Source organism: Euprymna scolopes, chromosome 38 (assembly GCF_053919585.1).
Source record: "Euprymna scolopes isolate OS-2025 chromosome 38, ASM5391958v1, whole genome shotgun sequence".
Classification (NCBI taxonomy): domain Eukaryota; kingdom Metazoa; phylum Mollusca; class Cephalopoda; order Sepiida; family Sepiolidae; genus Euprymna; species Euprymna scolopes.
The window spans coordinates 25,410,417-25,437,002 of NC_136519.1; the positions used below are offsets into that span (position 1 = coordinate 25,410,417).

The 26,586-nt window shown below is 31.7% G+C and overlaps 1 protein-coding gene across 1 annotated transcript in view; it reads left to right on the plus strand.

Moving 5' to 3' along the window:
- LOC145263098 (neurobeachin-like protein 1) overlaps positions 1 to 26,586 on the plus strand; it is a 319,648-nt gene that overhangs the window by 163,124 nt on the left and 129,938 nt on the right. The window contains exons 22-24 of the mRNA XM_080120024.1: positions 1,019 to 1,205; positions 4,084 to 4,217; positions 23,145 to 23,301. Coding sequence (XP_079976150.1) covers positions 1,019 to 1,205; positions 4,084 to 4,217; positions 23,145 to 23,301 — 478 coding nt within the window. The remainder of the gene's footprint in view (positions 1 to 1,018; positions 1,206 to 4,083; positions 4,218 to 23,144; positions 23,302 to 26,586) is intronic.

The following is a 26,586-nucleotide window of genomic DNA, read 5'->3' on the forward strand; positions in this document are numbered from 1 at the left end:
AGTTTAGTGTTGATTATGATCTTAAAAGAAATCGAATGGTGAGGCCCAATTTGGGGCTGTGAGGAGTGTGGAGTTGCCCATTAGTTACCATTTCTCTCAGGCCCACTTTGGCCCGAAGTGGTAATACCTGTTAGGACATCTGGCACTATGAGATCAGGCTGTTTGAAGATACTGGCTTCTTGACCAAAAATGCACAAAACGTTGATGTTATTGCCTTTATTTATTTTTTTTTTTTACTTTCTCTTTGCAAAACGCAATCATATTCTGCAAAATCAAAAACAAAAACAAAAAAAATTCTAAAAAGCAACCAAACCAAATCAAATGTCATGAATAAATATTTGAAGATATAAAGAACTTGAAGAATAAGATGTTTTTCTAAAATTACCGGATTCGGCATTAAATGACCCGAAAATGGTTGATATGCTGTTAAACAAAAATAATCAACCTATCCAGACTGTTTTTTTTTTTTTTTCTTTTTTTATTTACACACTAATATCATTAGAAAAGGCATGAGCCTCTAGGTTCAAAATTAATTTTATTTACCTCCTTTTCACAAAGTTAAACACAGGGTTAAGGGTTAGTTTCATGAAAGTGTTTTGTGGAACGAACTGGATTTAAAATTGGTACACACAGGTTTTCAGTCTGTGTCATTAACCACTTATATGTATATATATGTATGAGGTGCCTTCAATAAGTTTCCAGAGGTTTTTTAGAGGAATTTAAAATTGTCATAGACTCTTGAAAATTCAGTATGTTATTGCTATACATCTTATAAGATGTATAGCAATATAAGATAGCTCTTGAAAGAGCCTGTGACAAGGGTCATTGATATGCTCACACAAGAGGACTTCTATGGGACCTCCCAGAAGTTGTTAGAATGGTACAACAAGTGCATTGCAGCCAGAGGAGATTACTTTGAAGGGGATTAGAGTTTCATGTGTGTACTATCAATAAAAGTGCCTTTCTTTTTTGTTTGTTTAGTATTTTTCAAAATGTTTTCTTTATTTTTTTTCCATAGGATGTGCTTAGTTGTGTTGGAGGTATCCCAATACTGTTTCCATTGTTGGAATTGGTTGATAAATGCCAACCAATTCTCAATGAAAGTGCCGATATAACACCTTTGTGTGAACGCAAGCCAATGCTTTCCAATGAGACAGCAGAACTTGAAGAAGACTGGATTATGGTCCAAAGTGCTGTGACTGCAGGCAAGTTGGATTTTATATTCTTCATATTATTTGGATTCTTCGGACTATTCTGATTTTGAGTGTCATTTGCACGTTTCCATCGATGTAACCTCTGTCCTTCTTCAGGTGTATCTTGTCAAACTTGGGAACATTTGTATCAACCTTTAACATTTGCACAGACTTTTGAACTAAACCTTTTCTTTAATCCACAAGGATAGCATGTCCTTATTCTGTCAGCCATGTCTGGGTAAATACATTTTGCAAATGTATTTTGAGTGTCACCCACAAGAATACAATATTGTACAACTGAATTATACCAAGTACTTTATCCATGATGCCACAGGTCATTGTGGATGATTCTAGTATGAATTTTAGGAGTTTTAAATCTATATTTGTTTCTAAATGTACAGTCTTACTAATTATTATTGTTGATGGAATAAGAACATGTTATCCTCATGAATTAAGTAAAGGGTCTGTTCGAAATTCTGTGCAGATTTCTTAGTTTGACATCTGAAGAACGTTGGAGTTTACATTAACTGAAACATTGTGCAAATAAAACTCCAAGTGAAAACAGGTTCTGGATATGATCTTAAACTATATCCAGTGGTGAGGCCCCAGCTTGCGGGCTTTGGGGAGTGTGGAGCCACCCTTTAATTACATTGCTCCCAGGTCCACTTTGACCCGGAGTGGTAGTACCTGTTAGGGTCCCAACTATGAGTTAAATAGAAACCGACTTGAAAACAATAAATATATTCCATTAAAAAATTTTTCTTCAAAATCTTTGGATTCAGCATTAAATAACCTGAAAAGAGTTGATATGCCGTAAAACAAAAACAACCAAACCAAGTGAAAACAAATCCAAATAATACGGAATTATCAATTCTTATCTCAAAAATTTTAAAATATGTTTCTCAGATGAAGTGCAAATATGTACTCCTTTTTGATCTATAGAAGAGATGTTTTTGTTTCTCTTGGTTAAGATGTTGCAAGAAAAATTGCTACAGAGTTTCTTTTAACCGTATGAAATTGTTAATTAAAATCACATCAAACTGCCATTCGTTTGAAAATCGTTAACTTTGAAAACCTGGCCAGTGAGGGTTGAGGACATGCTTTGCATGGAGAGAAAGGCAGGCTTAGATCTGGTGACCTCAGAGGAAGATTAAATCTGGATAGTGAAGGAAAACATGAGAGAAACTGACAAGGATGGATTTAGGAGAAAGAGAGAAAAAAATCTGGTCAGAGATAGATTAGTTTGGAGTCAATTTTGAAAAGTTAGTAATGCATGCTAGCACATAAAGTGGACATTAAACCAAATATGTTGATGATTGTTTATATTACTATTGTTTTGATCGGACTATTGTTCGCATCTTGTGTGTTATTTGCACAACGTTACGGTTGGATTGTTGCACAAATAACATTCAAGGTGAGAACAAATGTCCGATCAATACAAATAATATAAATAATCAGCCCTCATCTCAAAAATTCAGAATTTTGATGTCGATGATTGTCGTTGCCGAGTATTGTTCAGATGATTCTATTGTTGGTATTCATTTCCCAGATATCTTTCTGATTATGTTAATTACCCACCATCACTTTCCTGGTGTTGATGATCGTGATGATGATGAAAGGATGATAAAAATGCTTGGATTAGTAGATATAGAACAGTTGAGGTAGCCGGTTCATTTAACAGGGAAGGCCAAGGAAAACATGGGTAGAAATGATAAAAATAAACTGTGGAGAAAGAGGGATAAATAAGGACATGGTCAGAGATAGAAGGATATAAGAATATATGAGAATGCTTAGAATTTTATTTATTTGTTTTTTTATGCTAAAAAAACCTTAATCTTTTTCCCTTTGTTTTTTCTTTCTAATTTCCTTTTTCTTTAAAAATGTTTTTTTCTTTTCAATTTTTTCTTTTTTTCTTTTCAATTTTTTCTTTTTTTCTTTTCAATTTTTTCTTTTTTCTTTTCAATTTTTTCTTTTTTTCTTTTCAGTTTTTTTTCTTTTTAATTTTTTTTCTTTTCAATTTTTTTCTTTTCAATTTTTTTTTCTTTTCAATTTTTTTTCTTTTCAATTTTTTTCTTTTCAATTTTTTTCTTTTCAATTTTTTTCTTTTCAATTTTTTTCTTTTCAATTTTTTCTTTTCAATTTTTTTCTTTTCAATTTTTTTCTTTTCAATTGTTTTCTTTTCAATTGTTTTCTTTTCAATTTTTTTCTTTTCAATTTTTTTTCTTTTCAATTTTTTTTCTTTTCAATTTTTTTTCTTTTCAATTTTTTTCTTTTAAATTTTTTTTCTTTTCAATTTTTTCTTTTCAGTTTTTTTTCTTTTCAGTTTTTTTTCTTTTCAGTTTTTTTTCTTTTCAGTTTTTTTTCTTTTCAATTTTTTTTCTTTTCAATTTTTTTTCTTTTCACTTTTTTCTTTTCAATTTTTTTTTCAATTTTTTTCTTTTCAATTTTTTTTCTTTTCAACTTTTTTTTCTTTCCAACTTTTTTTCTTTCCAACTTTTTTTTCTTTCCAACTTTTTTTCTTTCCAACTTTTTTTCTTTCCAACTTTTTTTCTTTCCAACTTTTTTTTCTTTCCAACTTTTTTTTCTTTCCAACTTTTTTTTTCTTTCCAACTTTTTTTTCTTTCCAACTTTTTTTTCTTTCCAACTTTTTTTTCTTTCCAACTTTTTTTTCTTTCCAAATTTTTTTTCTTTCCAAATTTTTTCTTTTCAACTTTTTTCTTTTCAACTTTTTTTTTCTTTCCAAACTTTTTAAAAACTTTTTCTTTAACTTTTTAAAAATATTTGTTCATTTTTTACTTTAACTTTTTCTTTAACATTTTCTTAATATTTTTTTCTGAATTTCTTTCTTAACTGTTTTCGTTTTCTGATTTTTTTTTCTTATCAATTTCAGAATCAAAATTAGAACAGAACCAAGTGGCCGCCTTTTTGACGTTACTGAGGAATATGCTTCAAACGAATGTTTCCAACCAGGACTGCTTTATCCGAACGCACAGTGCCTCTACAATTGGGGCTTTACTTCAAAAGGTGTGTCTCTATCTCTTTACACAGCATTAACATTAACTACATAAACTGTATATTTTACCTAAAAGAATTTCATGCAATTCTCTACCTATATAAGAACCAGCTACGTCAAAGGATGGAGTACTGTTGCCACAACTGGGCAGGAGCTGTTAGAAAGACCTTATCCTGCCTTGACAGAGTTCAAAATAGACTTCGTAGCCTAGTGGAAGATGCTCTTTCCTCTTCCCTGCAACTTCTTTCTCACAGAAGAGATGTTGTGAGCCTGTCTCTGCTTTATCATTATTTTCCTGGTAAGTGCTCTTCTGAGCTCCAATCTATGGTCCCCCTCGCCAAACTTTCATGAGAAATACTTGTTTAGCTGAAAGCACTAGCAATAATTTCCCCCACTCTTTATCCATGCCGAAACCTAAACATAGATTCCATGAACAAAGCTTCTTTCTTAGAACTGCACACCTGTGGAACTTTCTTCCATCTACCTGCTTTCTGGCTGACTATAATATGGTCGTCTTCAAGTTCAATGTAAACAAGTTCTTGATGAGCCGTTCCTCTTAATTAATCCAATTTACCAAATTTCCACTAGAAACAATTACCACGTCATTGTCCCATTGACCACTGTACACTTATTAGCCATCATCCTCGAGCGGCCTCTGGGCTTTGATAAGTGGTAATTCTTTTGTAAAAAAAAAAAAATGCAGTGTTCTTAATGACAACAAATGCTTTACACAAATCTAGCATCACCTTAATCCTAACCCATGTTTTACACGAGTCCAACATTGGTGATTAACCGAGAACGTAGCTCTCTTGCAACAGTCAAAGCTGAAAGCTACAAGTGACTCTCACGTCTCCAGTAAGAAATGATGCAATTGCAAATGGCTGAAGTATGATAAGGAGTCAGCAGCAGATATATCTTGATAGACGGCCTTGTGCTCCAATGAACTTGCTGCTCTGGTGATCCCCAGTGACGGAAATACACTGACCTGATTCACAAGGCAGTAGCACCAACCCTGCTACCGACATAGCTCAAGAAGAATGGTTGTCAACTGAGGATGTGGCTCACAATGATCAAAGTTGTCTTGGAAACTATTACTGTCTTTCATGTCTATGGTGTGAGATGATGGAATTGCGAATGGCTGAAGTGTGTTGAGGAGTCAGCAGTGGACATATTTGGATGCGTAATGTTGCCGTTAAGCCTGAACCGTACTTGTTACAGTTCAAAATTCTAATGGACCCCCATGCCATCCAGCACAGTTGAAAACAAACAAAAATAAATAAGTTCCGGGTCAGCATCTTTTCCTTTTTAACAACAACATTTATTATTGTTACTCTCCTGTCTCAACACCATTTAAAAAGTCTCTCACTGCCACATGTCCATCTAGCCTAGTATATGTTTCTTTTTCCTCCGACCGCATGCCAGTCACAGCCAGCCCATTCTCATCCTCGACTTTACACGTCCATTTTCTTTGATCCACACTTTCTTTGATCCACACTTTCCACATGGTGCATTTTTTCTCGTTTTTTTGTTTTCCTTCTCCTTGTGCACACTTCTCAATTCGCATATGCACCTTTTTCGGCTACTGCTGATCTCTTTAATGCCACCACTGACGACATTCTCCCACACGCTCATATGTGCCATGTTACATATGGACTATCTTGACTTGTGATGTAGCGAATTCACTCAGCCCATCCTTGGTGAATGCCATCACAGGTACAAGTAATAGACAATACTATTGAATTGATAAAGTCATATTTTTTGCGTCATTGATATTTTGTGTATGTGGGATAGCGTTCTATTCTGTGCTGAAAGATAAATAGTTAAAAGTATTTTTAGAAGTAATTAAGATATTTGGTAAAAGATATGATCCACATATATATATATATATATATATATATATATTTGTTATTGTTGTTAAGGCACCGGACTGTGGTAAACATGGTCTGACGTTGGATCCCTAGAAACAGTTGAGCTACGCTGACAAGAGGTAATTATCTCGAAACGCGTGTATGTAGATTACTGTTTTAAAAATAATAAATATATATATATATATATATATATATATATATATATATATATATAAATTTTTTTTTTTAACACATAATACTTATTCTTAGGTATGGGTAAGAATTTGGTTATATATGTATTTTTGTATATTACATTGCGTTGAGCAAAAAAAAAAAGTGGTAGTAGGAAGGCAGGCTCGAACCCGTACCGTGAAGGAGGAAAAGAATGGGAAAAAAACATGATGTCTTTGCTGTTATGACCACCGCCAAACCGGAAGTGATGTAGGTTTAAATTAAGGTTAGACAATCGAAAAGAGAGGATGACTTTTGAAAATATTGGTGAAAAAAGCGACCCTTCCCTGTAGAAAAGTGCCCAGTTGAGGGTGAAGAAATTAATGTTTTTAGCCAATTTTTTGGTATGTGTCATCTGAAGGGTTGAGCTTCAAAATGATACTGATCGTGTGAAAATCCGTCACCTCTGTCGAAAGTTTTAGGCAGACACGCAAACATAGACACATTTATATATTGGTAGCTCAAATTTTTGATCCAAACCGATTAAAAAGCTTGCCCTATCTCTGAATACCCTTTATGTAAAATTTCAAATGTTTAGACCAGAAATTACCTGAGTAATTTGGTAGAGACCGCAGATGTCAATTTTTTTTAACTTTGACCCCTTGACATTTATTGTTTTGGGCTCAAATCAAGTTATTAAGTTAGATCTATGTCCAAGGAACCTATATCTAAAATTTCAATTGTTTAGACCCAAAATTGTCGGAGGAGTTTAGTAGAGTTCTCAAATGTCAAATCATTGAACTTTGACCCCTTAACAGCCAAATTTCTGTCCGAAAATGGATTACAAAGATTTTCCCAAATCTCAGTATATCTGTATATCAAATTTCGAGTCTGTAGACTGAAAATTGACAAAGTTATTGTGTAGGGAAATGTACACAGGCAGACAATTTCACTTTTATAGATATATAGATTTTGTTATTGGAATCATTTGAGATGAGTAATTTGTTTATTTATTTATTTGCGGACTGTTATCTTCATCTTCACAGGTGTTATTATTTCACCACGTTTTGGCCAACTATTCAATTCTACCCAAAGCAGGCCAGAGGATTAGTTGGACAAAAAATATAGTGAGACAACAACTATGGGAGGCAGTAATTACTGAGGATACAGTTAAGAGACTCACCATTCTTATCCAGTCACAGTTAATCACCTGAAGAAGTCCAAAGAAATAGTTGACCAAAATGTGATGAAACAACAACTATGCAAATAAATATGTATTTTTGTTGTGGAAGCTTGGTATTAAACAAAACAAATAATGAAGTTTTATCGTTTTCTTCTGTTGTAACAATTCTGTATGACAGACCGATTTATCTCCCTTGTTTTTAGTTAACTTCAGCAATTTCATATTAGAAAATGGAAGATCAAGAATATATAATAATAACAATGTTGTATTTGCAAAAAGTAGTTCTAGCAGATCTTATACTCTACCATTTTTTGTAATTTTTTGAATTTCTTCTTATTTTGATGACGCATCTGTACGTGATAGTGTTTTTACTTAAAAGGCATTTTTTTTTATCCAATTATAATGCACAAGTACTGATAATTTAACAGAAAAATGTAATCATGTCTACTTTTTTTTTCTAAAATTCTAGGTTCTTTTTTTTTTTGGTTGGGGGTGGGGGGTGTTTTAAATAAAATATAGTATTTTTATATATTTATGTCTATTTTTCAGATTATATTTTTTGCTAATTGTCTGCAAAAATTGAAAGTATTTGCATGATATTGTCTTTATACTTTTTAATTAATTAATTGAAAAATTTTTCTAATCAATTTGTTGTTTCTGCAAAATTATTTAATCAAAATAATAAAGTCTGCAAATACAATTTTCTATGTTAAAATTTAACCAAAAAAAAAAACATTTCTCACTACAAAATCTCATTTATGAATGCATTTTGGAAATTTTGATGTTATGCATTACTAACAACAATTCTAAGAATTAAATATAAAAAAAAATATAATTAAGTGATATGAAAATTAAAAAAAATATGTTGACAGGGTTAGCATGTCATGCATTCCAAATTTAATTTTTCGCTAATGAAAATAAGCATGCATTAATTTTAAAATAATATTTTTGCTTTGAGTTTATGAATTTAAAAAATGCTATTCCCTATAAAATGATTAAAAAAATTACTAAATATTTTGCTTTTATTTTTTTAAAATCCAAAATTTTTTTCAATATTATTTTTTTTTGTTTACAATTTAAATATTTACTAGTAAAAAGGTAGGAACTCCATTTTTTAATATTTTTAAAAATATTAAATAGGAATATAGACATCTGATGATACCAATAAAAAACATTGGGTAAAACATTTTGCATGAATAATTTCTATGTATTTATCATTTATTTTAATTTTGTATTTACAATTTTAAAAATTACTGTTTACTATTAAAAAGGTAAGAATTCCCATTTTTTTTAATGATGCCAATAAAAAATATTGGATAAAATATTTTGTATGAATAATTTCTATGTGTTTATCATTTTTTTCATTTTTGTATGCAACCCCAAAAGTTGTCCATTAAAAAAAATTTTTTTTTTTGAATAACATATTTATCAAAATCATAATCAGTGTAAAACATATTTTTTGCTTTTATTTTATAACTTTAAAAATTCTATTTCCTATAAAATGAGAAAAAAATAAATTACTAAATATTTTTGCTTCTATTTTTTTTTTAATTAAAAAAATATTCTTCAATATTACTTTTTTTTTTTATTTACGATTTAAAAATTAGTGTTTACTATTATATGCCTATAAAAAAATATTAGATAAAATATTTTATATGAATAATTTATATGTATTTATTATTCATTTCATTTTGGTATACAACCCCAAAAGTTGTCTTTTTTTTTTTTTTTTTTTTTTTGAATACCCTATTTACCAAAATCGTAATCAGTTTTGAAACCTTTTCCCTATTTCCGGTGGACAAATAAACATCACTGCTGTTGACAAATGTATTTACATTATATTTCAAGTCAAAGGTAATAAATTTCTCATATTTCATAATAACACTGGGGAAGACAGCTTTTTGTAGCGTTAGATCTAACACTGGTTTGAACTGTGTATCCTCTGAATCTCAAAATAACTCCGGTTTCTTTATATTATTTCAGCTTTTTTAACTGCTAAATAACATCCTTTATCATAAACAAAAATATCACATCTAACAAATGTGTGCTTATCTTTTTTATCATTGTTTAGAATGTTATTTTATTATTGGAATCCTTTGAGATAAGTAATTTGTACATTTACGCGTATTTATTTATTTGTTTGTGGACTGTTATTCTCATAGCTGTTGTTTCACCACGTTTCGGCCACCTATTCTGGCTTTTGTCAGGTGGTTAAGAATGCTGAGTCTTTAACTGCATCTTTAGTAATTACTGCCTTCCATAGTTGTTGTCGTCTCACCACGTTTTAGCCAACTAATCATCTGGCTGACTTTGAATAGGATTGAAACCGCTATCTTCAGACAATACTCAGCTCACTTGGAACCATAGAGAGTCAACACCTCTATCCACTATGCTTCGGGATCTGTGGCACAGTGGATAGAGGTGTTGAATTTCTATGATTCCAGATGAGTATTGTCTGAAGATAGCAATTTTAATACTACCCAAAGCAGACCAGAGGATTAGTTTGCCAAAACGTGGTGAGACAACAACTATGGAAGGCAGTAATTACTGAGGATGCAGTTGACTCTGCATTCCTATCCCGTCATGGTTAATTACTTGACAAAGACTAGAGGAATAGTTAGCTGAAACATCATGAAAAAGATGAGGATAATAGTTCGCAAATAAATATTGTTTAGAATATTTGAATTATTCGAACTACTGTACTCATTTTAGATATTATTCTCTTAGAATATCTGCTGATGTAACCTCTGACCTTATTTAGGTGTGTCTTCTTGAACCGGAGAATCTTAATGTTGAACATGGACCTATGGCACAATGGATAAAGTGTTAATACTCAGTTCTAAGTGATAGTGTTTTGGATTTTAAAGGTTCAGTACTCAGTACAGGTGATACTAAGAATATAACTAAAAAAATATTACTTAGGATTTTTACCTAGTCATGGTCAATGGAATGCGAATAGTCTATTCTTATGGACTAAATAAAGAGTTCAGTTCGAAATTCCATAGATTACTGATTTCAATATGAAGATTCCAGAATTTGACAAGACACACCTGAAGAAGGCCAAAGGTCACACAGCTAAACAGTTGTGAGAATAACAACTAAGATGAAAAACAATAGTTCGAATAATACTAAAAAATACAAATTATCAATCCTCGTCTAAAAAAAAAATTCTGCATCAAAAATAACATAGAAAGAAAAATTAAATATTGGTTGACTATATTTATTTTATAGATTTATTTTGTATATAGAAAGGGTATTGTCAAATTGTTTTCATTAATGTACAGTAAAGATTTACACTTGTAACATTTTTGGGGAGCAATTATTTTGTGCCCAGTTTTACTTTTGCCGAAATAAGTTTGCCATCATGTTCTTTTTTTGCATATAAAGTAGAATAAAAATTTCCCCTTGAATATCGATATAATCTGCTTCATGTGCAGTTTAGACAAATTATTGGTAGATGTTTTCAAAGACAAAAATGTTAGTTACATTCAAATTCATTGATTTTTATGCTAAGTTCGACCAACTGTTTTCTTTTGGCTTACCAATTTCAGCATGAGAGTAGGAGTAATTTTGCCCCTCATACAAACAATATTAAGTACTCATCCTTCAACCCATCACATCATAAAGATATATAGAATTATAATTGGGGGTTGTTTTTTTGTATTACTTAGTGTGTTAGCTCACTTTGTATTTATTTTAATGACTATCAGTGACTACATAGCTAAATAATTAAACATCCAGTGTAGCAGCAAGTCCTGGGAACATCAACTTGAAAGAACAGTTGGAAATGCCCTATATACCTATACCTATATATATTATGACCATGTAATCCCTATAACCACCTACCTTGAAAATACTGCTGTCAAACCTGACATAGTTATATGGAATAAGTCAGAGAGAGTGGCAACCTTGGTTGAAGTCAGTGTCCCTAATGATAGAGGTCTGAACAGAGCTGAAAAGGAGAAACAGACCAAATATTAAGGTCTCATGTATGATATGAAAAGAAACTGGAATCTTAGATATCAATCATACCAGTTGTTATAAGTGCTACAGGGCTAATGAAGAAGAACCTGAAGTCCTACCTAATTAATATTCCTGGTGAACCAAGTGCAAAAGAGATCCAGACAATTGCACTTAAGGGAACAGCGAGGATACTAAAAAGAGGTCTCAGTTGGTTTCAATTAAAAGCAGGGTAATGTTGACAGCTGGTATAGCTGTCCCATACCCAGCATTACAATCTTCAAAGAAAGAAAATGAAAAAAAAAAAAAAATTTTCACAAAGTTTTCAGATTACAAATAATATAAACACATCTAAAATCTTCATTCCCATAAAGTTTTTGGAATATACATAACAAAACGTCCCCTATAATTCTTTCTTTAAAACTCAAACTTAATAAACATTATGCTCTATTTTTCACTTTTGTTGGTAACACAACTGCTTCAGATTGTATTATAATTACTGTCGCATCATGAGACAGTAACATGTATAACAAGTCCAATTATCGCTATAGAAATTGGGTTGAGTGTGTTTCAGCGGACAATACTTTGCTTATTGTTCAAACTGCAGCATTTATTTTTTAACATTGGTTCCCAGTAAAAAAAATTAGAAAACACAATAAGAAATACTTATAGATACTTGAAATTTTTTTATTAAAAATTCTTATATAGCGTTCAATGGTAGAAGCAGGAGTTTCTTTGTTTTCTCAATTTTCTTAGGTAATGCCCGGATGTGTGCCTACTAGCCTATTAATAAAATAACAAAATTAGCCCCCCCCCCCTTCCATAATATTTATGATTAATACTTTGCTTCACTCATTTATCAAGCTACAACATTTATTTATTTCTGGACTAGCTGGCAGCCTGGTCATACAATATGCTTAAATATGATATTTTAATTTATGCAGATTGCGTATGTATTATTATAGAATCAATCTTCTATTGATTATTATGTATTACAAGGAATAATTTTCCCAGTGGACAAATTAGCAAAAAAAAAAATAATAATGCTAATGTCATTCATCAAATTCCGTCTGTGTTTGTTTACAATATCATGTCAGCTGATATTTGGGCTTGACGATAAATGCTCTGAAAAAGTCACTTCTGATTAATGTTTAGTTTTAAAATATGCAAACGAAATTAGTTGCGGCGATTTTTGAATGGTACCTCTTCTTATGTCGTAAATTGAACTCATTAATAAGAAAAAAAATTAAAATAAAATGGTGAAATGCACCCGGGCTTGAACAGGGGATTATTCGATCTGTAGTTGAATGTTCTACTACTAAGCTATATCTCCAGGTTATAATAAATCTGTTTTTTTTTTTAAGAAGAAATGATTTGCTGAAATTTTATTATTAATCACTTTCCGGTGTAATGTAAAATATTCCCATGTAAAAATTATTCTTTATCTATAAGAGAGAAAAGCTATTTTAAGGAGCGGATTTTTTTTTTATTTTTGATACTTATCGAATGAATTTCTGTACAAAATATATCCAAGAATACTGCTAGACACATAAATTAGTTTTGTGTGAAATTTGAAAGAATACTGCTAGACACATAAATTAGCTTTGTGTGAAATTTGAAAGAATACTGCTAGACACATAAATTAGCTTTGTGTGAAATTTGAAAGAATACTGCTAGACACATAAATTAGCTTTGTGTGAAATTTGAAAGAATACTGCTAGACACATAAATTAGCTTTGTGTGAAATTTGAAAGAATACTGCTAGACACATAAATTAGTTTTGTGTGAAATTTGAAAGAATACTGCTAGACACATAAATTAGCTTTGTGTGAAATTTGAAAGAATACTGCCAGACACATAAATTAGCTTTGTGTGAAATTTGAAAGAATACTGCTAGACACATAAATTAGCTTTGTGTGAAATTTGAAAGAATACTGCTAGACACATAAATTAGCTTTGTGTGAAATTTGAAAGAATACTGCTAGACACATAAATTAGCTTTGTGTGAAATTTGAAAGAATACTGCTAGACACATAAATTAGCTTTGTGTGAAATTTGAAAGAATACTGCTAGACACATAAATTAGCTTTGTGTGAAATTTGAAAGAATACTGCTAGACACATAAATTAGCTTTGTGTGAAATTTGAAAGAATACTGCTAGACACATAAATTAGCTTTGTGTGAAATTTGAAAGAATACTGCTAGACACATAAATTAGTTTTGTGTGAAATTTGAAAGAATACTGCTAGACACATAAATTAGCTTTGTGTGAAATTTGAAAGAATACTGCTAGACACATAAATTAGCTTTGTGTGAAATTTGAAAGAATACTGCTAGACACATAAATTAGCTTTGTGTGAAATTTGAAAGAATACTGCTAGACACATAAATTAGCTTTGTGTGAAATTTGAAAGAATACTGCTAGACACATAAATTAGTTTTGTGTGAAATTTGAAAGAATACTGCTAGACACATAAATTAGCTTTGTGTGAAATTTGAAAGAATACTGCTAGACACATAAATTAGCTTTGTGTGAAATTTGAAAGAATACTGCTAGACACATAAATTAGCTTTGTGTGAAATTTGAAAGAATACTGCTAGACACATAAATTAGCTTTGTGTGAAATTTGAAAGAATACTGCTAGACACATAAATTAGCTTTGTGTGAAATTTGAAAGAATACTGCTAGACACATAAATTAGCTTTGTGTGAAATTTGAAAGAATACTGCTAGACACATAAATTAGCTTTGTGTGAAATTTGAAAGAATACTGCTAGACACATAAATTAGCTTTGTGTGAAATTTGAAAGAATACTGCTAGACACATAAATTAGCTTTGTGTGAAATTTGAAAGAATACTGCTAGACACATAAATTAGCTTTGTGTGAAATTTGAAAGAATACTGCTAGACACATAAATTAGCTTTGTGTGAAATTTGAAAGAATGCTGCTAGACACATAAATTAGCTTTGTGTGAAATTTGAAAGAATACTGCTAGACAAATAAATTAGCTTTGTGTGAAATTTGAAAGAATACTGCTAGACACATAAATTAGCTTTGTGTGAAATTTGCAAAAGATCGGCTCAGCCGTTTCGGAACATATGAGGAAGGAATTTTCTCTCTCTCTCTCTCTCTCTCTCTCACACACACAAAAAAAAAAAAAAAAAGTGACTTTTATATTATAGTAGAGGTAGCATTAGTTCCCAGTAAGGAAATTAGGAAGCACAATAATTAACACTTATAGACACTTCAAAATTTTATTAAAAATCCTTATATACTGTTCAATGGTAGAAGCAGGAGTTTCTTTGTTTTCTCAGTTTCCTCAGGTAATGTCTGAACGTATTCCTGCAAGTTTATTAATAAAATATCTAATTTAGCTTTCTTTTTCCCCCCATCTAATATTTATGATTAATAATAGTTAAACGATTGGAAGAACAGTTTTTTTACTACAAACGATACAATTTTGCTGATTCAAAAACTTGACAAACAAAATCTATTGAGTTTTGGAATCAGTTTTATTCAAGTGAAAATTCAAGTAGCAAAAATTTTGTATTATCTGGATTATTTTAATGACTGTCCTCAAATCGGATGTTCTCACAACATTTCGGTCGATGTAGCCTTTAATCTCTCAAGGACCCGTGGCATACCAGATAAAAGTGCTAAGTAATAATTAGTTCTAAGTGACAGTCTTCTGGACATTAAGGAGTTAATCCTCCAGGTGATACTCAGAATACAATTAAAAATTATTTAATACTTCCAACTGCTCATGGCTGACAGAGCAAGAACAATCTACCCTCATGTATTAAATAGAGAGTTTAGTTTGAAATGCTAAGTAATGTTAAATAAAGGGTCTTATTTGAAATTCCTTACAGATTCCCGACTTTGGTAAGATAGGAGTAGGAAGGAGGCTAGAAGTTACATTGGTTGAAGCATTGTGAGAATAGCGTCCAAATAATAATACTGTGCAACAAATTTCACGTTAAAAAAAAAAACAAAAAAAGAAAACAAGTACATGCCACATAAGATTTGTTTCGGTGTAAGAAAAAAATATCCTGATATTAAATCTCACCTTTATTTTTCTAGATTATGTAGATCTGTAAACGATGTTTTTATTATTATTGATTATGAATGAAAAACACAGAATTGTCAGTTTTAACAACATAACCGTCTTTTGTTAAGTGTCAGCCTCTCTCTCTTTATTTTTAAAAAAATTTTATTTCAGCAGTAGTCTGCCAACATGGCAAGGTTCCATTTTCCTTCAAAAAGTTTCTCCATCACTAAAATATCCTGATGGAATCCCTCGCTATGTTCATCACTCACATCACTAAGATTCTCTGCAAAATTCTTGAAAGTGACATTTTTGCAAAAAATAAAACAAAAAAACTGTACCTACTATGTATACTTGTGTATAAGTCGAATTTCTTGGAGATAATTTTAAGATTATTTTTGGGGGGTCGACTTAAATATAGATAATGTTTTTAAAAATGTTGTTAGAGAGCGATTCAACACTCAATCATAATTTAGAAAATACCATTTTGTTTGTGCACTCGGTATATACTGGTAATCCTAATAATTAATCGTACTCCCTTCAAAATTGGTCCTGGATATGGCCTTAAACTATATCCGATGGTGAGGCCCCAGCTTGTGGGCTTTGGGGAGTGTGGAGCCACCCTTTAATTGCCATTGCTCCCAGGTCCACTCTGATCTGGAGTGGTAGTACCTGTTAGGGTCCCAACTATGGGTTAAATAGAAACCGACTTAAAAAAACAAATATACTCTATTAAAAAATTGTTCTTCAAAATCACTGGATTTGGCATTAAATAACCCAAAAGCGTTGATATGCCATAAAACAAAAACAACCAACCAACCCTTCAAAATTCACTGCAGTGTGTTTGCCAGCATGCACGTTCTTTCAGTGGGAGGCTTAATAATAATTGGAATAGCTCTCGCAATGTTCACTCTCTAGACATGGCTATAGGCCTAAGTTCGATTTGACGTATTCGATGATGATATGACGTTTTCTTTTTAGTAGGTTAGGAAATGTAGTGTTTACAATATGTCATTCTCCTCTAAGTTCAACAAGTTTTAATAATTTAGTAACAACTATTTAATGAAACCATTTAATGACACTTAACACATGCGTTCACATTATTACAGTATATTACGTCTTGTGCACTGTATGCATTTACGTTATTATGGTATGTGACATAAGTTATGTCTAAAAACAATAACTGCGCCTGGAATCTCCAGCATGCCATTGATCAGAATGTCTGCTTAGCAGCAGTTGCGTTCGTTGCATGTAAGTGTGCAGCAGGTTGATTCCATATATGAAAATCGAATAGACCACACTTGCATAAATGCATGTATTATCGCTCACGGGTGCCAAGGAATAATTTATAATATGTCTTACAAAAAAAGAAAACACTAAAAAGGAAATTATCTGTGCAAGAAAGAGTCATGAGATGAACCAATTAACTTGTCTAGAATCTACAGTCGACTTGTAATACCTTAACTGACACAATTTTTGGTCTTAAAATGCACATCGACTTATACACAAGTATATATGGTAATTTGATGAAAAGAAGGCCAGAAATGGATTTTCCATGCAATTTTGCTTATAAATGTTGTGTTCTTTTTGCTTGTTGCACGGTGCTATTGATCATCTAAAAGATTTCTGAAATTGTTTCCCATTTAACTAAACTAACAATTTATTAATATTTTATTTACTATCAAGAATTATTTTCATTTTAGTTTGCTTTTATTAACCCAAATGTTGTTTTTTATTTCATCACAAATTTAGATTTTTTTTCTTTTACAAAAAATATTAAAATAAATATAAATCTTAAATTTGTTCATATTACAATAGAACTCCAGGAGATGGTGGCTCTAGGATAAGTTTTTTTTTTTAGGTTATGATGTGCAATACAATGCTTTTCTGGTCCCTGGTTATGGTATTTACTCTGCCTTACGGTGTTATTTATAATGTTATTTGATTATATACATGTGTATTATATAGTGTACTGTATTTTGTTACTAATTTTTAATGCCGTATCCCGGGGTTCTACTGTACTTGTTTTGATCCGACTATTGTTCTCATCTTGAGTGTTATTTGTGCAGCGTTTCGGTTGGTTTTGTCTTCGACCATCATCAGGTATGCTGGTTGTTGTCTTGGGGTAAAAAATAGAAAAGTTACTAGCTCCATAGATATTTTCGTATTCTTGGAGTTAGTCTCTGTTTTTTTTTTAACATTTGTTATAAAGTTGCAAAATGTGATGTTGCTAGTTTTTCAAAAATTGTGTCTTAAATATTGCAGAAGTTTAATGTCCACTATAATTTGTTGAATCATTTATTCTTGAATGTTTAGACGTAAGATTGTAATAGTAATGGCACAAATAGCCTTATCGTAAAGAGATAAAGGGTGTGTTCTTTCTGTCATGGAAATAAGAAGAAAAAACAAAATGCAGGAAGTGTATCTGGTTTGATACAAGAAGACGTGGAGAACGTGATAAACCCACATGACTGAACAAGATTCGAAATGGATAAAACTACCCGGTTTGGAAGGAAAGAGGGCAGTTATTTGTTACCTCTTGCATGGGTGGAATCATTTCGATCAATTGCAACCTTGCAAAACAAAGTTGGAATGTGAAATCTTAAATATGCTTACATATTCTTTTTTTTTTTAATATTTTCTTTACCCAAGTGATTAAAACTATCGATAGAAATTAGAACTTGATAAAAAAAAAATTGTATGTTTTTCACGTCCCAAACTGTTTATCTACGTTAATTGTATTTTGCATTACAAGTTGGAATCGTTTTCAAACAAAACAAATTACGATTTAAATTATTTAAAGTCTTTTATATATTCTGCAATTGACAATTTAAAAGTGTTTAAATTATTCGTATATATATATATATATATATAAAACTCAGATCAGCTTGCCCAGTTGTTGAAACTGTGTTAATAAAAAGAATCTACTTAACTGTCATCGTAATAACATCTAGCTTTTTATAAATGGAACATAACAAAAAATTGTACAATAAGTAACTGCTACCAAAGGCAATATCAGTTATTTTTTTTATGTATTTGCTTTAGTTTCTTACCATTTAAACTATTTTAAGTCTTTTTTATTGTATTAGATTTTGTAATTGGCAGTTTAAAGACATTAAAATTTCTTGCAAATGTTTATTAATACTTTCAAGATTATGCAAACAATAGACTTTTTAGCCCGTTAAAAACGGGCAAAAGTTATAATTGTTGACTTATGATAAGGGCTTTATGCCATACTGGCTTTCATTAAGAGTCACACTTTGTTTATAAAGCCATGCGGCGAAAATGGCGTCAAACAAATTTTAAGGTACGGATGACCAACACTGTATATAATGTATTTTTTTTTTTTTTTTAAAGCAAATATAAAATAGAAGTTTTGGTAAATTTTTACTTGGTTTCCACCTGAACATTTCGTTTAAAATGACGACTTTTCTAGGTTTTTTGGTATGCTGAAAACGAATACCACATTTAAATTTTCCGCTGATATTAAGCATTGTAATTTCTTATGGTAAAAGTGTGTGCATATTTTTGCATAATTAATATATTTGCTATTCCATAGCTAGCTATAACATATACTGACCCAACGGGCCACGGATATTCTAGTTTGTGGTAAAGATGCAAAAATGGGATGTTGATAGTTTGTCAAAATTGTGTCTTAAATATTGCAGAAGTTTAATGTCCACTATAATTTGTTTAATTATTAATTTTTGGATGTTTGGAAGTAAGGTAAAATGTGAAATCTGCTATTTTTACTAAAATTATTTATTTATTTTTCAATTTCTGCTTTCGGTTTAGTGGGAGTTTTATCAATGTTATTTTGAAAGAATTTTTTTTTTTAAATTTTAAATTTCTAAGTAAAAACTATTTTTATGTAAGCTTTTAAAATAAATGTTTTATTATATAAAACAATTCTGAAAAACAAGTTCAAAGTATAAATTTAAAAAAAAATGCAGCAATAACAATAATGATCATCTATATTTTCTTCTACAACCAAATCAAACACCATAAATACATTTTTAAAGATATAAAGAATTTAAAGCATAAAATCACCGGATTCAGTGTTAAATAATCTAAAAAGTATTGGACTGTATTATGGATCTACTCTGTGTGATTATTGCATTTAAAAAAAGAAGTTCAAAGTGTAGACTAAAAAAATATATTTTGAATATAACATTTTTTATTAAAAATAAAACCAATCCAAAAAAGAATCATTTCAAAGTAAAGACTATTTTTTTTATGTAGAGTTTTAAAATTAAACAGAAATTACACAAGTATTAATCAGAAGGGACTTTTCCTCTGTAAAACACTGGCAAGACTTGGCTAGACTTTCGCTAAACAGACAGCGGAAACCAAAAAGAACCTGCTTAAGTAAAAATAAACCGTAAGATTTGATCAAGTGAAGGAAAATACCAAAATTTAAAAACGGACAATTCATAAGGATGACAAAAGCTGACACTCACGAAAAGACTTGGACATGATTATAGAAAGAACACCTAGACAAAGAAACTGAATCCCTAAAAACAGCTGCATAAGATAACGTTATTAGAACCAACAATATAAAAGCAAAAATCGACAAGACACAAGAGAAAAGCAAATGTGGACTCCATGGACAAAAAAACAAAACAGTAAACTACATCAGTTCAAAAAGAATATAGGAATAGACATGATCAGTGCAGCAAGCAGTACACTGGAAACTATGCAAACAATTGTCTCTTGAACACCAGGACAAGTGGTATAAACACAAACCGGTAAAAAAAAAAAAAAAAAAATAAACAAACGGAAACTGCACTAACTCTATGCGGGTTTAACCGAATTCCTCCGAAGAAGAAAGTTCCATGGGAGTATGAAATTCGCAAGCAGTCTCCAGTTGCATGTATACCCCTGTTAGGGGAGATGATGACGTTAGGTTTTTGCAACTCTTGCAGACAGGTGTTGATGTCTTCTTACATACAGCGTCTGAAATTCCCAAATTGGTCACCCATCTGATACTGACTAGGCTCAGTGTTGCTTCACTTTGGTAATAGTACTTGAAAGCGGAAACCATAAAATCCTATGGAACAAACAGATAAACCCATCCAAACAAGGAGACCAAATGTGATAATAGGAAAAATCCTGCCACATCTTAGATTTTACCATACGAGCAGACCATAGGGTGAATATCAAGGAGATGGAGAAGTAAAACAAATACACTGACTTGGCCAGAGAACTGAAAGGCATATGGAGGATGGAGGAAGTGAAGATAATATTAATGATCTTAGAAGCACTAGGAACACTCCTAAAAATATTTTGACATGCTTCTGGGTCTGACCTTTACTCCTGATCTGAAATGGAACACGTACATCAAATCCATTGCCAAGGTGGCTGGAAAAATGGTGGGATCATTCTAGCGCTCCAGTAGATATCTAACTGTTGATGCAACTCTTTACCTGTATAAGAGCCAAGTCCGTCCAAGAATGGAGTACTGTTACCACATCTGGCAAGAAACTAGAAGCTTCTTATCCTGCTTTGACAGAGTTCAAAATAGATATCATAGCCTAGTGGGGTTGGGGGGGGGTCCCTTTTCTCTTCCCTACAACCTTTTTATTACAGAAGGGACATTGTTAGCCTGTTTCTGCTTTATCATTATTTTCATGGCAAGTGCTTGTCTGAGCTCTCCAATCTGTGGTTCCCCCTCACCAAATATTCATGTAAAACACTCGTCTAACACTATCATTATCAATAATTCCGTCCCATACCAGCACTATCAATAATTTCCCCCACTCTTTATCTGTGCCTAAAGCTAAATGTAGATTCCATGAACTGCATGCCTGTGGAACTCTCTTCCGTTTCCCTGCTGTCCAGCTAACTACAATATGTTCATCTTCAAGTCCAACGCAAACAAGTTCTTGATGAGCCGTCCCCTTAAGTAATCTAATTTACCAAATTTCCACTACTAACGATTTACTATGATATTGTCCCATTGACTACTGTACACTCATTAACCTTATCCTCGAATGGCCTCCGGGCCTTGATAAGTGGTGACTCCTTTGCAAAAAAAGATAAAACATTGAAAAAAAAATGGAAGAAATTGAAATCCGGGGATGGCTGTGATAGCAATAATGAAAATGGCTGAAGTATGAGATGTTTTCAATAAGTTTCTAGACTTTATTCATACGAGCTCTTTTATTGATAGTATACACATGAAAGTCTAGTCTCCTTCAAAGTAATCTCCTCTTGCTGCAATGCACTTGTTATACTGTTCCAACAACTTCTGAAAGACCCCATGGAAGTCCTCTTGTGTGAGTGTGCCGATGACCCTTATCACAGCTTATTTCATCTCCTTAATTGTATCATAACAACAGACTCCCAGGTTTTCCTTGAGCTTAGGGAATAATGAAAAATCACAAGGAGCAAAATCTAGACTATATGGAAGGTGAAGAACTGTCTTGATGTCCATCTTGGTCAAATAGTCTGTGTCAAAGATGGAGCACCCTTGGGACAAACTTTACGCAAATCTTCTGCATCTTCAGTTCCTTGGAAATAATTGTGCATAAAATTCCCACACTGACATCAAACTGTGCACTTATTGTCTCTGTAGACACACGACAGTCCTTATCCATGAAATTCTTTATTTGACCAATCAACTCTGGTGTTCTGATTTCCTTACTCCTCCCACAAATCTCATCATTCCTCACAGACACCTTGTCTTCCTTGAATCTCTTATGCCACTCAAAAACTGATGCTCGATTCATGCAAGATGCTCCAAAAGCAGTCTTAAGCATTCCATACATTTTGGTGGCACTTTTTTCAAGAATTTTGTTGCAAAGCGTTTGAAAATGTCCTCATGTCCAGATTGAATTTTTAAAATTCACCAGCTTTGACAAACAGGCTTTAGTAGAGAGTATTCCAATTCCTGCTGTAGCTGTTCATTTGAACCTGAAATCATAAAAATTGGTCTGTCATCTCATAAGATGTATAACAATAACATACTGAATTTTCAAGAGTCTACAGCAATTTTAAATGCCTGTACAAATACAAAGTCTGGAAACTTATTTAAGGTATCTTGTATTAAGAAAAAAAAAAAAAAAAATATATATATATATATAGTTGTTGTTTTCAAAGAAATTAAATAATAAACAAAAGTTCGAAAACCAAACAAAAAGGAATATTAGAATAAACACACATAAATGTAGAAATAAAATTATAAGAAATTGGAAAAAACAGCAAATTAAAATAAAAAAAAAAAAATACAAAATTATTGTTTAAAACAGAAAATTATCTTAGCATAACACCCAAGATGGCTGACATGTGGCAGCGTGGTGTTGGGATTTCTTTTCCCCAAAATACCATGTTTATGAAAAATCAACTTTTTGTTGTTAACATCAAATGGAAAAATCATCTGAAGAATTGGTGGCGACAGGATATTTTTATGGACGTTTAAATCATAAAATTGCCTTCCCACTAACGAAACAGCTGTAATGAAAAAAAAAATCCAAGAGAAAATAAACAAAAGTTATAAAAAAGAAAAAGTAAGTATTTGAATTTCAACAAAGTTTTGCACTATATATATATATATATATATAATATATATATATTATGATTTATAAAATTTTAATTGCCAGTGAGATTGAAGTCTGAATTCAATCAATAATAGATTTTTATTGATTTTGCTTTTTTAAATTAATTTTTCGTACGCTTTATTAATTATTTGTTTTTTTTTTTTTTATTCTTTTTGCGATCAATTCACTTAGGTGCAGCCACATATGATCGATGTTCATGTCTTGATGGCTGTTCAACTTCTGGTGGAGACTGCGGCTACAACCAACACCTTACTCCTTCACCAACTTTATCAGTTTGTTTTATTTGATTTTCGAGTGTGGAGCCGGAGTGACTTTCCCGTCAGGATAGGTAAGAATGATAACACACAATAGACATAATCATTATGCAAATCTATTGCTAATATATAAAGACTATATTCCAAATTCTAAGATGTTGTCCATCTTACTGTTTATTTCTTTCAGCGTGTTAAAATGTTCAATTCTACATATTTTTTAAAAATATATATCATTATGCGAATCTATTGCTAATATATATATATATACAGTGGCGACTCTAGCCTATTATTGCTACTCGTACCCCCCCCCCCCCTTCTGTCAACTTCAGTTCCCAATTCATGGTCTGTGGACACCCAAAGTAAGTCATCATAGTTGCTATTGCGTGATTCTCCATTGTATAGCACAGATTGACTAACGTACCTTGCATGGTGTTTTTTTTTTTGTGAACAATCAAGATACTATATAATTTATAGACTTGTTAATACAGTAGATAAGATAATTTTTTTTCCTTTCAAAAGTATAGAAGAAAAGAGAACATGTTCATTACTATGATGAGAAAAACATGTTTATTAGAAATAAAGAAATTGATGACAATGACAACTAATCAGGTTAGCAATTAAGTCGACAACTCTCCAGGTCATTTGTCTCATGGAATTATAAAATAATTAAATGATTGATTTTTTATTAGCACTTCATAATCCCTTTTTTTTTTTTTTTTTTGTTAAGAAATGGTTTATTCGTGAATTTTGAATCATAGAAATCTACAAAAAATGAGTTCTATGTCATTTTATATTAATAGTAAGAAAAACCCTCAAACCTCGGAACTTCGTAGAATTCCGTAGTAGCACGTAAATAAATTTTTTTCATAAAGATTCTGTATGTAACTTTTTTTTGCTGCATCATTTCACAGCTAATGTTCATCTATAAATGCCTTTGAATGGGCGTGTCTGCAGGTCAAGCGCGTTTTGGGGAAGGTCATCTCATTTGAGCATAAACTCCAGGCGTCTTGGTTTGGCTGCAAATTTTTCTATTACCTTATTGTGCAATTCATTTCTTTGCTCTAAGTCTTTAAGCATTTGCTTCTCAATTGAAATTCAGGCTAAAAACGATAGTTGATCCTCAGCCATAGTGCATCTCAAAAATGATCGTATTCTGTCCAAAGTTCAGAAATTTCTTTCATTTGAAACTGAAGTAGCGGAAATGGTAAAGAAAAGTTGTATCAGTCCCACAGTTTCAGACATTGCAGACAAAAACGAGTTCATGAAGCATCTCCAAAATAACTTTATTTGAGGACATTTTTTTAAATCATTGTCAGAATACAAATACCTGAGCTCACTTGTCAAGGATTTTAGGTAAAAAATACCAGGGTATTTTTTCTGCAATGCATCTATATGTTGCTTAGGGAATGTATAGGAAAAAACTTCAAACTTCAAATCGAGCAATTCAAAATATGAAAAGTCTCCTATGTTGGCATTGTTCCTTTTGTGATGAAATGATGTCTTGAATTATTTCAAAATATACACTTTTGTAGTTGATTCGATTTCCCCTAGTTCTTTTTATGGGTGGAGTGTGTGATTCGTCAGATATCTTCATGTCTGTCATCGTGTGTTGGATCATATTTTCATAATGTTCATTGTCACAATTGTTTGATATCGATTGAATAAAATCATGTATTTTATCTTGAGCATATTTCACATCGAGTTTTCTGCATTGTAAAATGTCAAATAGTTTCTCTGCTTGAGAAAGAATGACATAAAAACAGTTAATAAAAAATATGAAAGTGAAATCATTCAATTTTGACAATAAATTGTCGGTTTCACTTAGTGTTGCTTCATCCTATATCCGCCATGATCGAGAATATCTTTGAGTGCGTTCATTATTTTTTGACAATCGTCTTTTATAGCGGATACAGTTCTTGATTTATAAGACCATCTGATAGCACACAAAGATGGGATGCTGATTTCAAATTTTCGGAACACACTCTTCCGTTTCGTACTAGATGATGTGAATTTACTGAAGCTGTGTAAATGTGAAAAAAATATTTTAACGCCATCAACATTTTCCGTACTTTTACTCAAAACTAAATTAAGTTTATGGACATAAGAATGGATGAAATCAGCGTATTTAAATCCCTTCTCTCTCAATTTAATTTGCACTCCGTTCCGTTCACCTGTCATCACGGCTGCTCCATCATAAGTTTGGCAAACCAATTTTGATTTTGCATCATCGAAGGAATTTAAAGAATTCTCGATTACATCAGCTAATCTTGTGGCACTTTTATCATCGCTCACATCATAAGATCCAAGGAATCGTTCAATAATTTTGCATCCATTCACATACCTAACAATGATCGAAAGCTGTGCATGCATTGCACAGTCAGTTGTTTCATCAGCCTGCACTGAAATAAATGGGGCACTTTGAATTTCAGCGTGAATAATAACAGCAATCACGTTATCAATTGCAGATATAATTTCATTCTGTATTGTTCTGGAAACATTACCTAGAGCCTTCATTGGCAGAAAACACACTGTCAATTTTAGAGAAGCACTGCAATAATTCTTGATAATTACCTTTGTTAAGACTATCTTCCCTTTCATCGTGTCCGCGCAATGGTAGTTCTTGTTTGCAAAGATATAATATTGCATTTATCAGGTGTTTCAGATATTGTCTATTTTCTTTGACCAATTTATTGTGCCTTTCTCTTTCAAGTTTGGCCGATTCACTAATAGCAGTGCCAAATGTTTTTAAATGCTTATAATTGTTCAAATGAGTCATTGATTTCGAATGAATTTTGCAGTCAGCCAAAATATGCCTATAATCAATATAGCCATTATCAGTCCATGATTGTCCTGATTTAGGCGTGAAAAGCAAGCAAGCCCAACAATAGAGATTTTCCTCAGATTTACTTGCACATAACACCAGTCAATGTCATTAAACCATTTGGATTGAAACGAACGAGTTCTAACCTTATTCACCAATAAAGGAGTTAGGCAACTTTGATAATTTCTCGCTTTTTGGCTACATTTCTCTGGACAAACAATCTATTTTTCAGGTCTAACACAATATCCATTTCCATTATATCTTAACAGCAAATGCAGTATAATTTTTTTTTTTGATGTTTTAGAAAATAATCTGCTTATCCGTGAAACACAGGAAAATTAGCCCAAGTGACATTATACGCAAAATACAGGGAACTTCCAAAATGTAAATTCCATCTGATGAATCTTGAAACATATGATATCTTGACTAGTTGAAGTTATCCGTGGAAACACTGAGAACATTGAAAATCTTAATTTTATCCAAAAATTCTAAGATACAAAGAATTCGTAAATAAAGTCCGTGGCAAAATTGAGTGTAG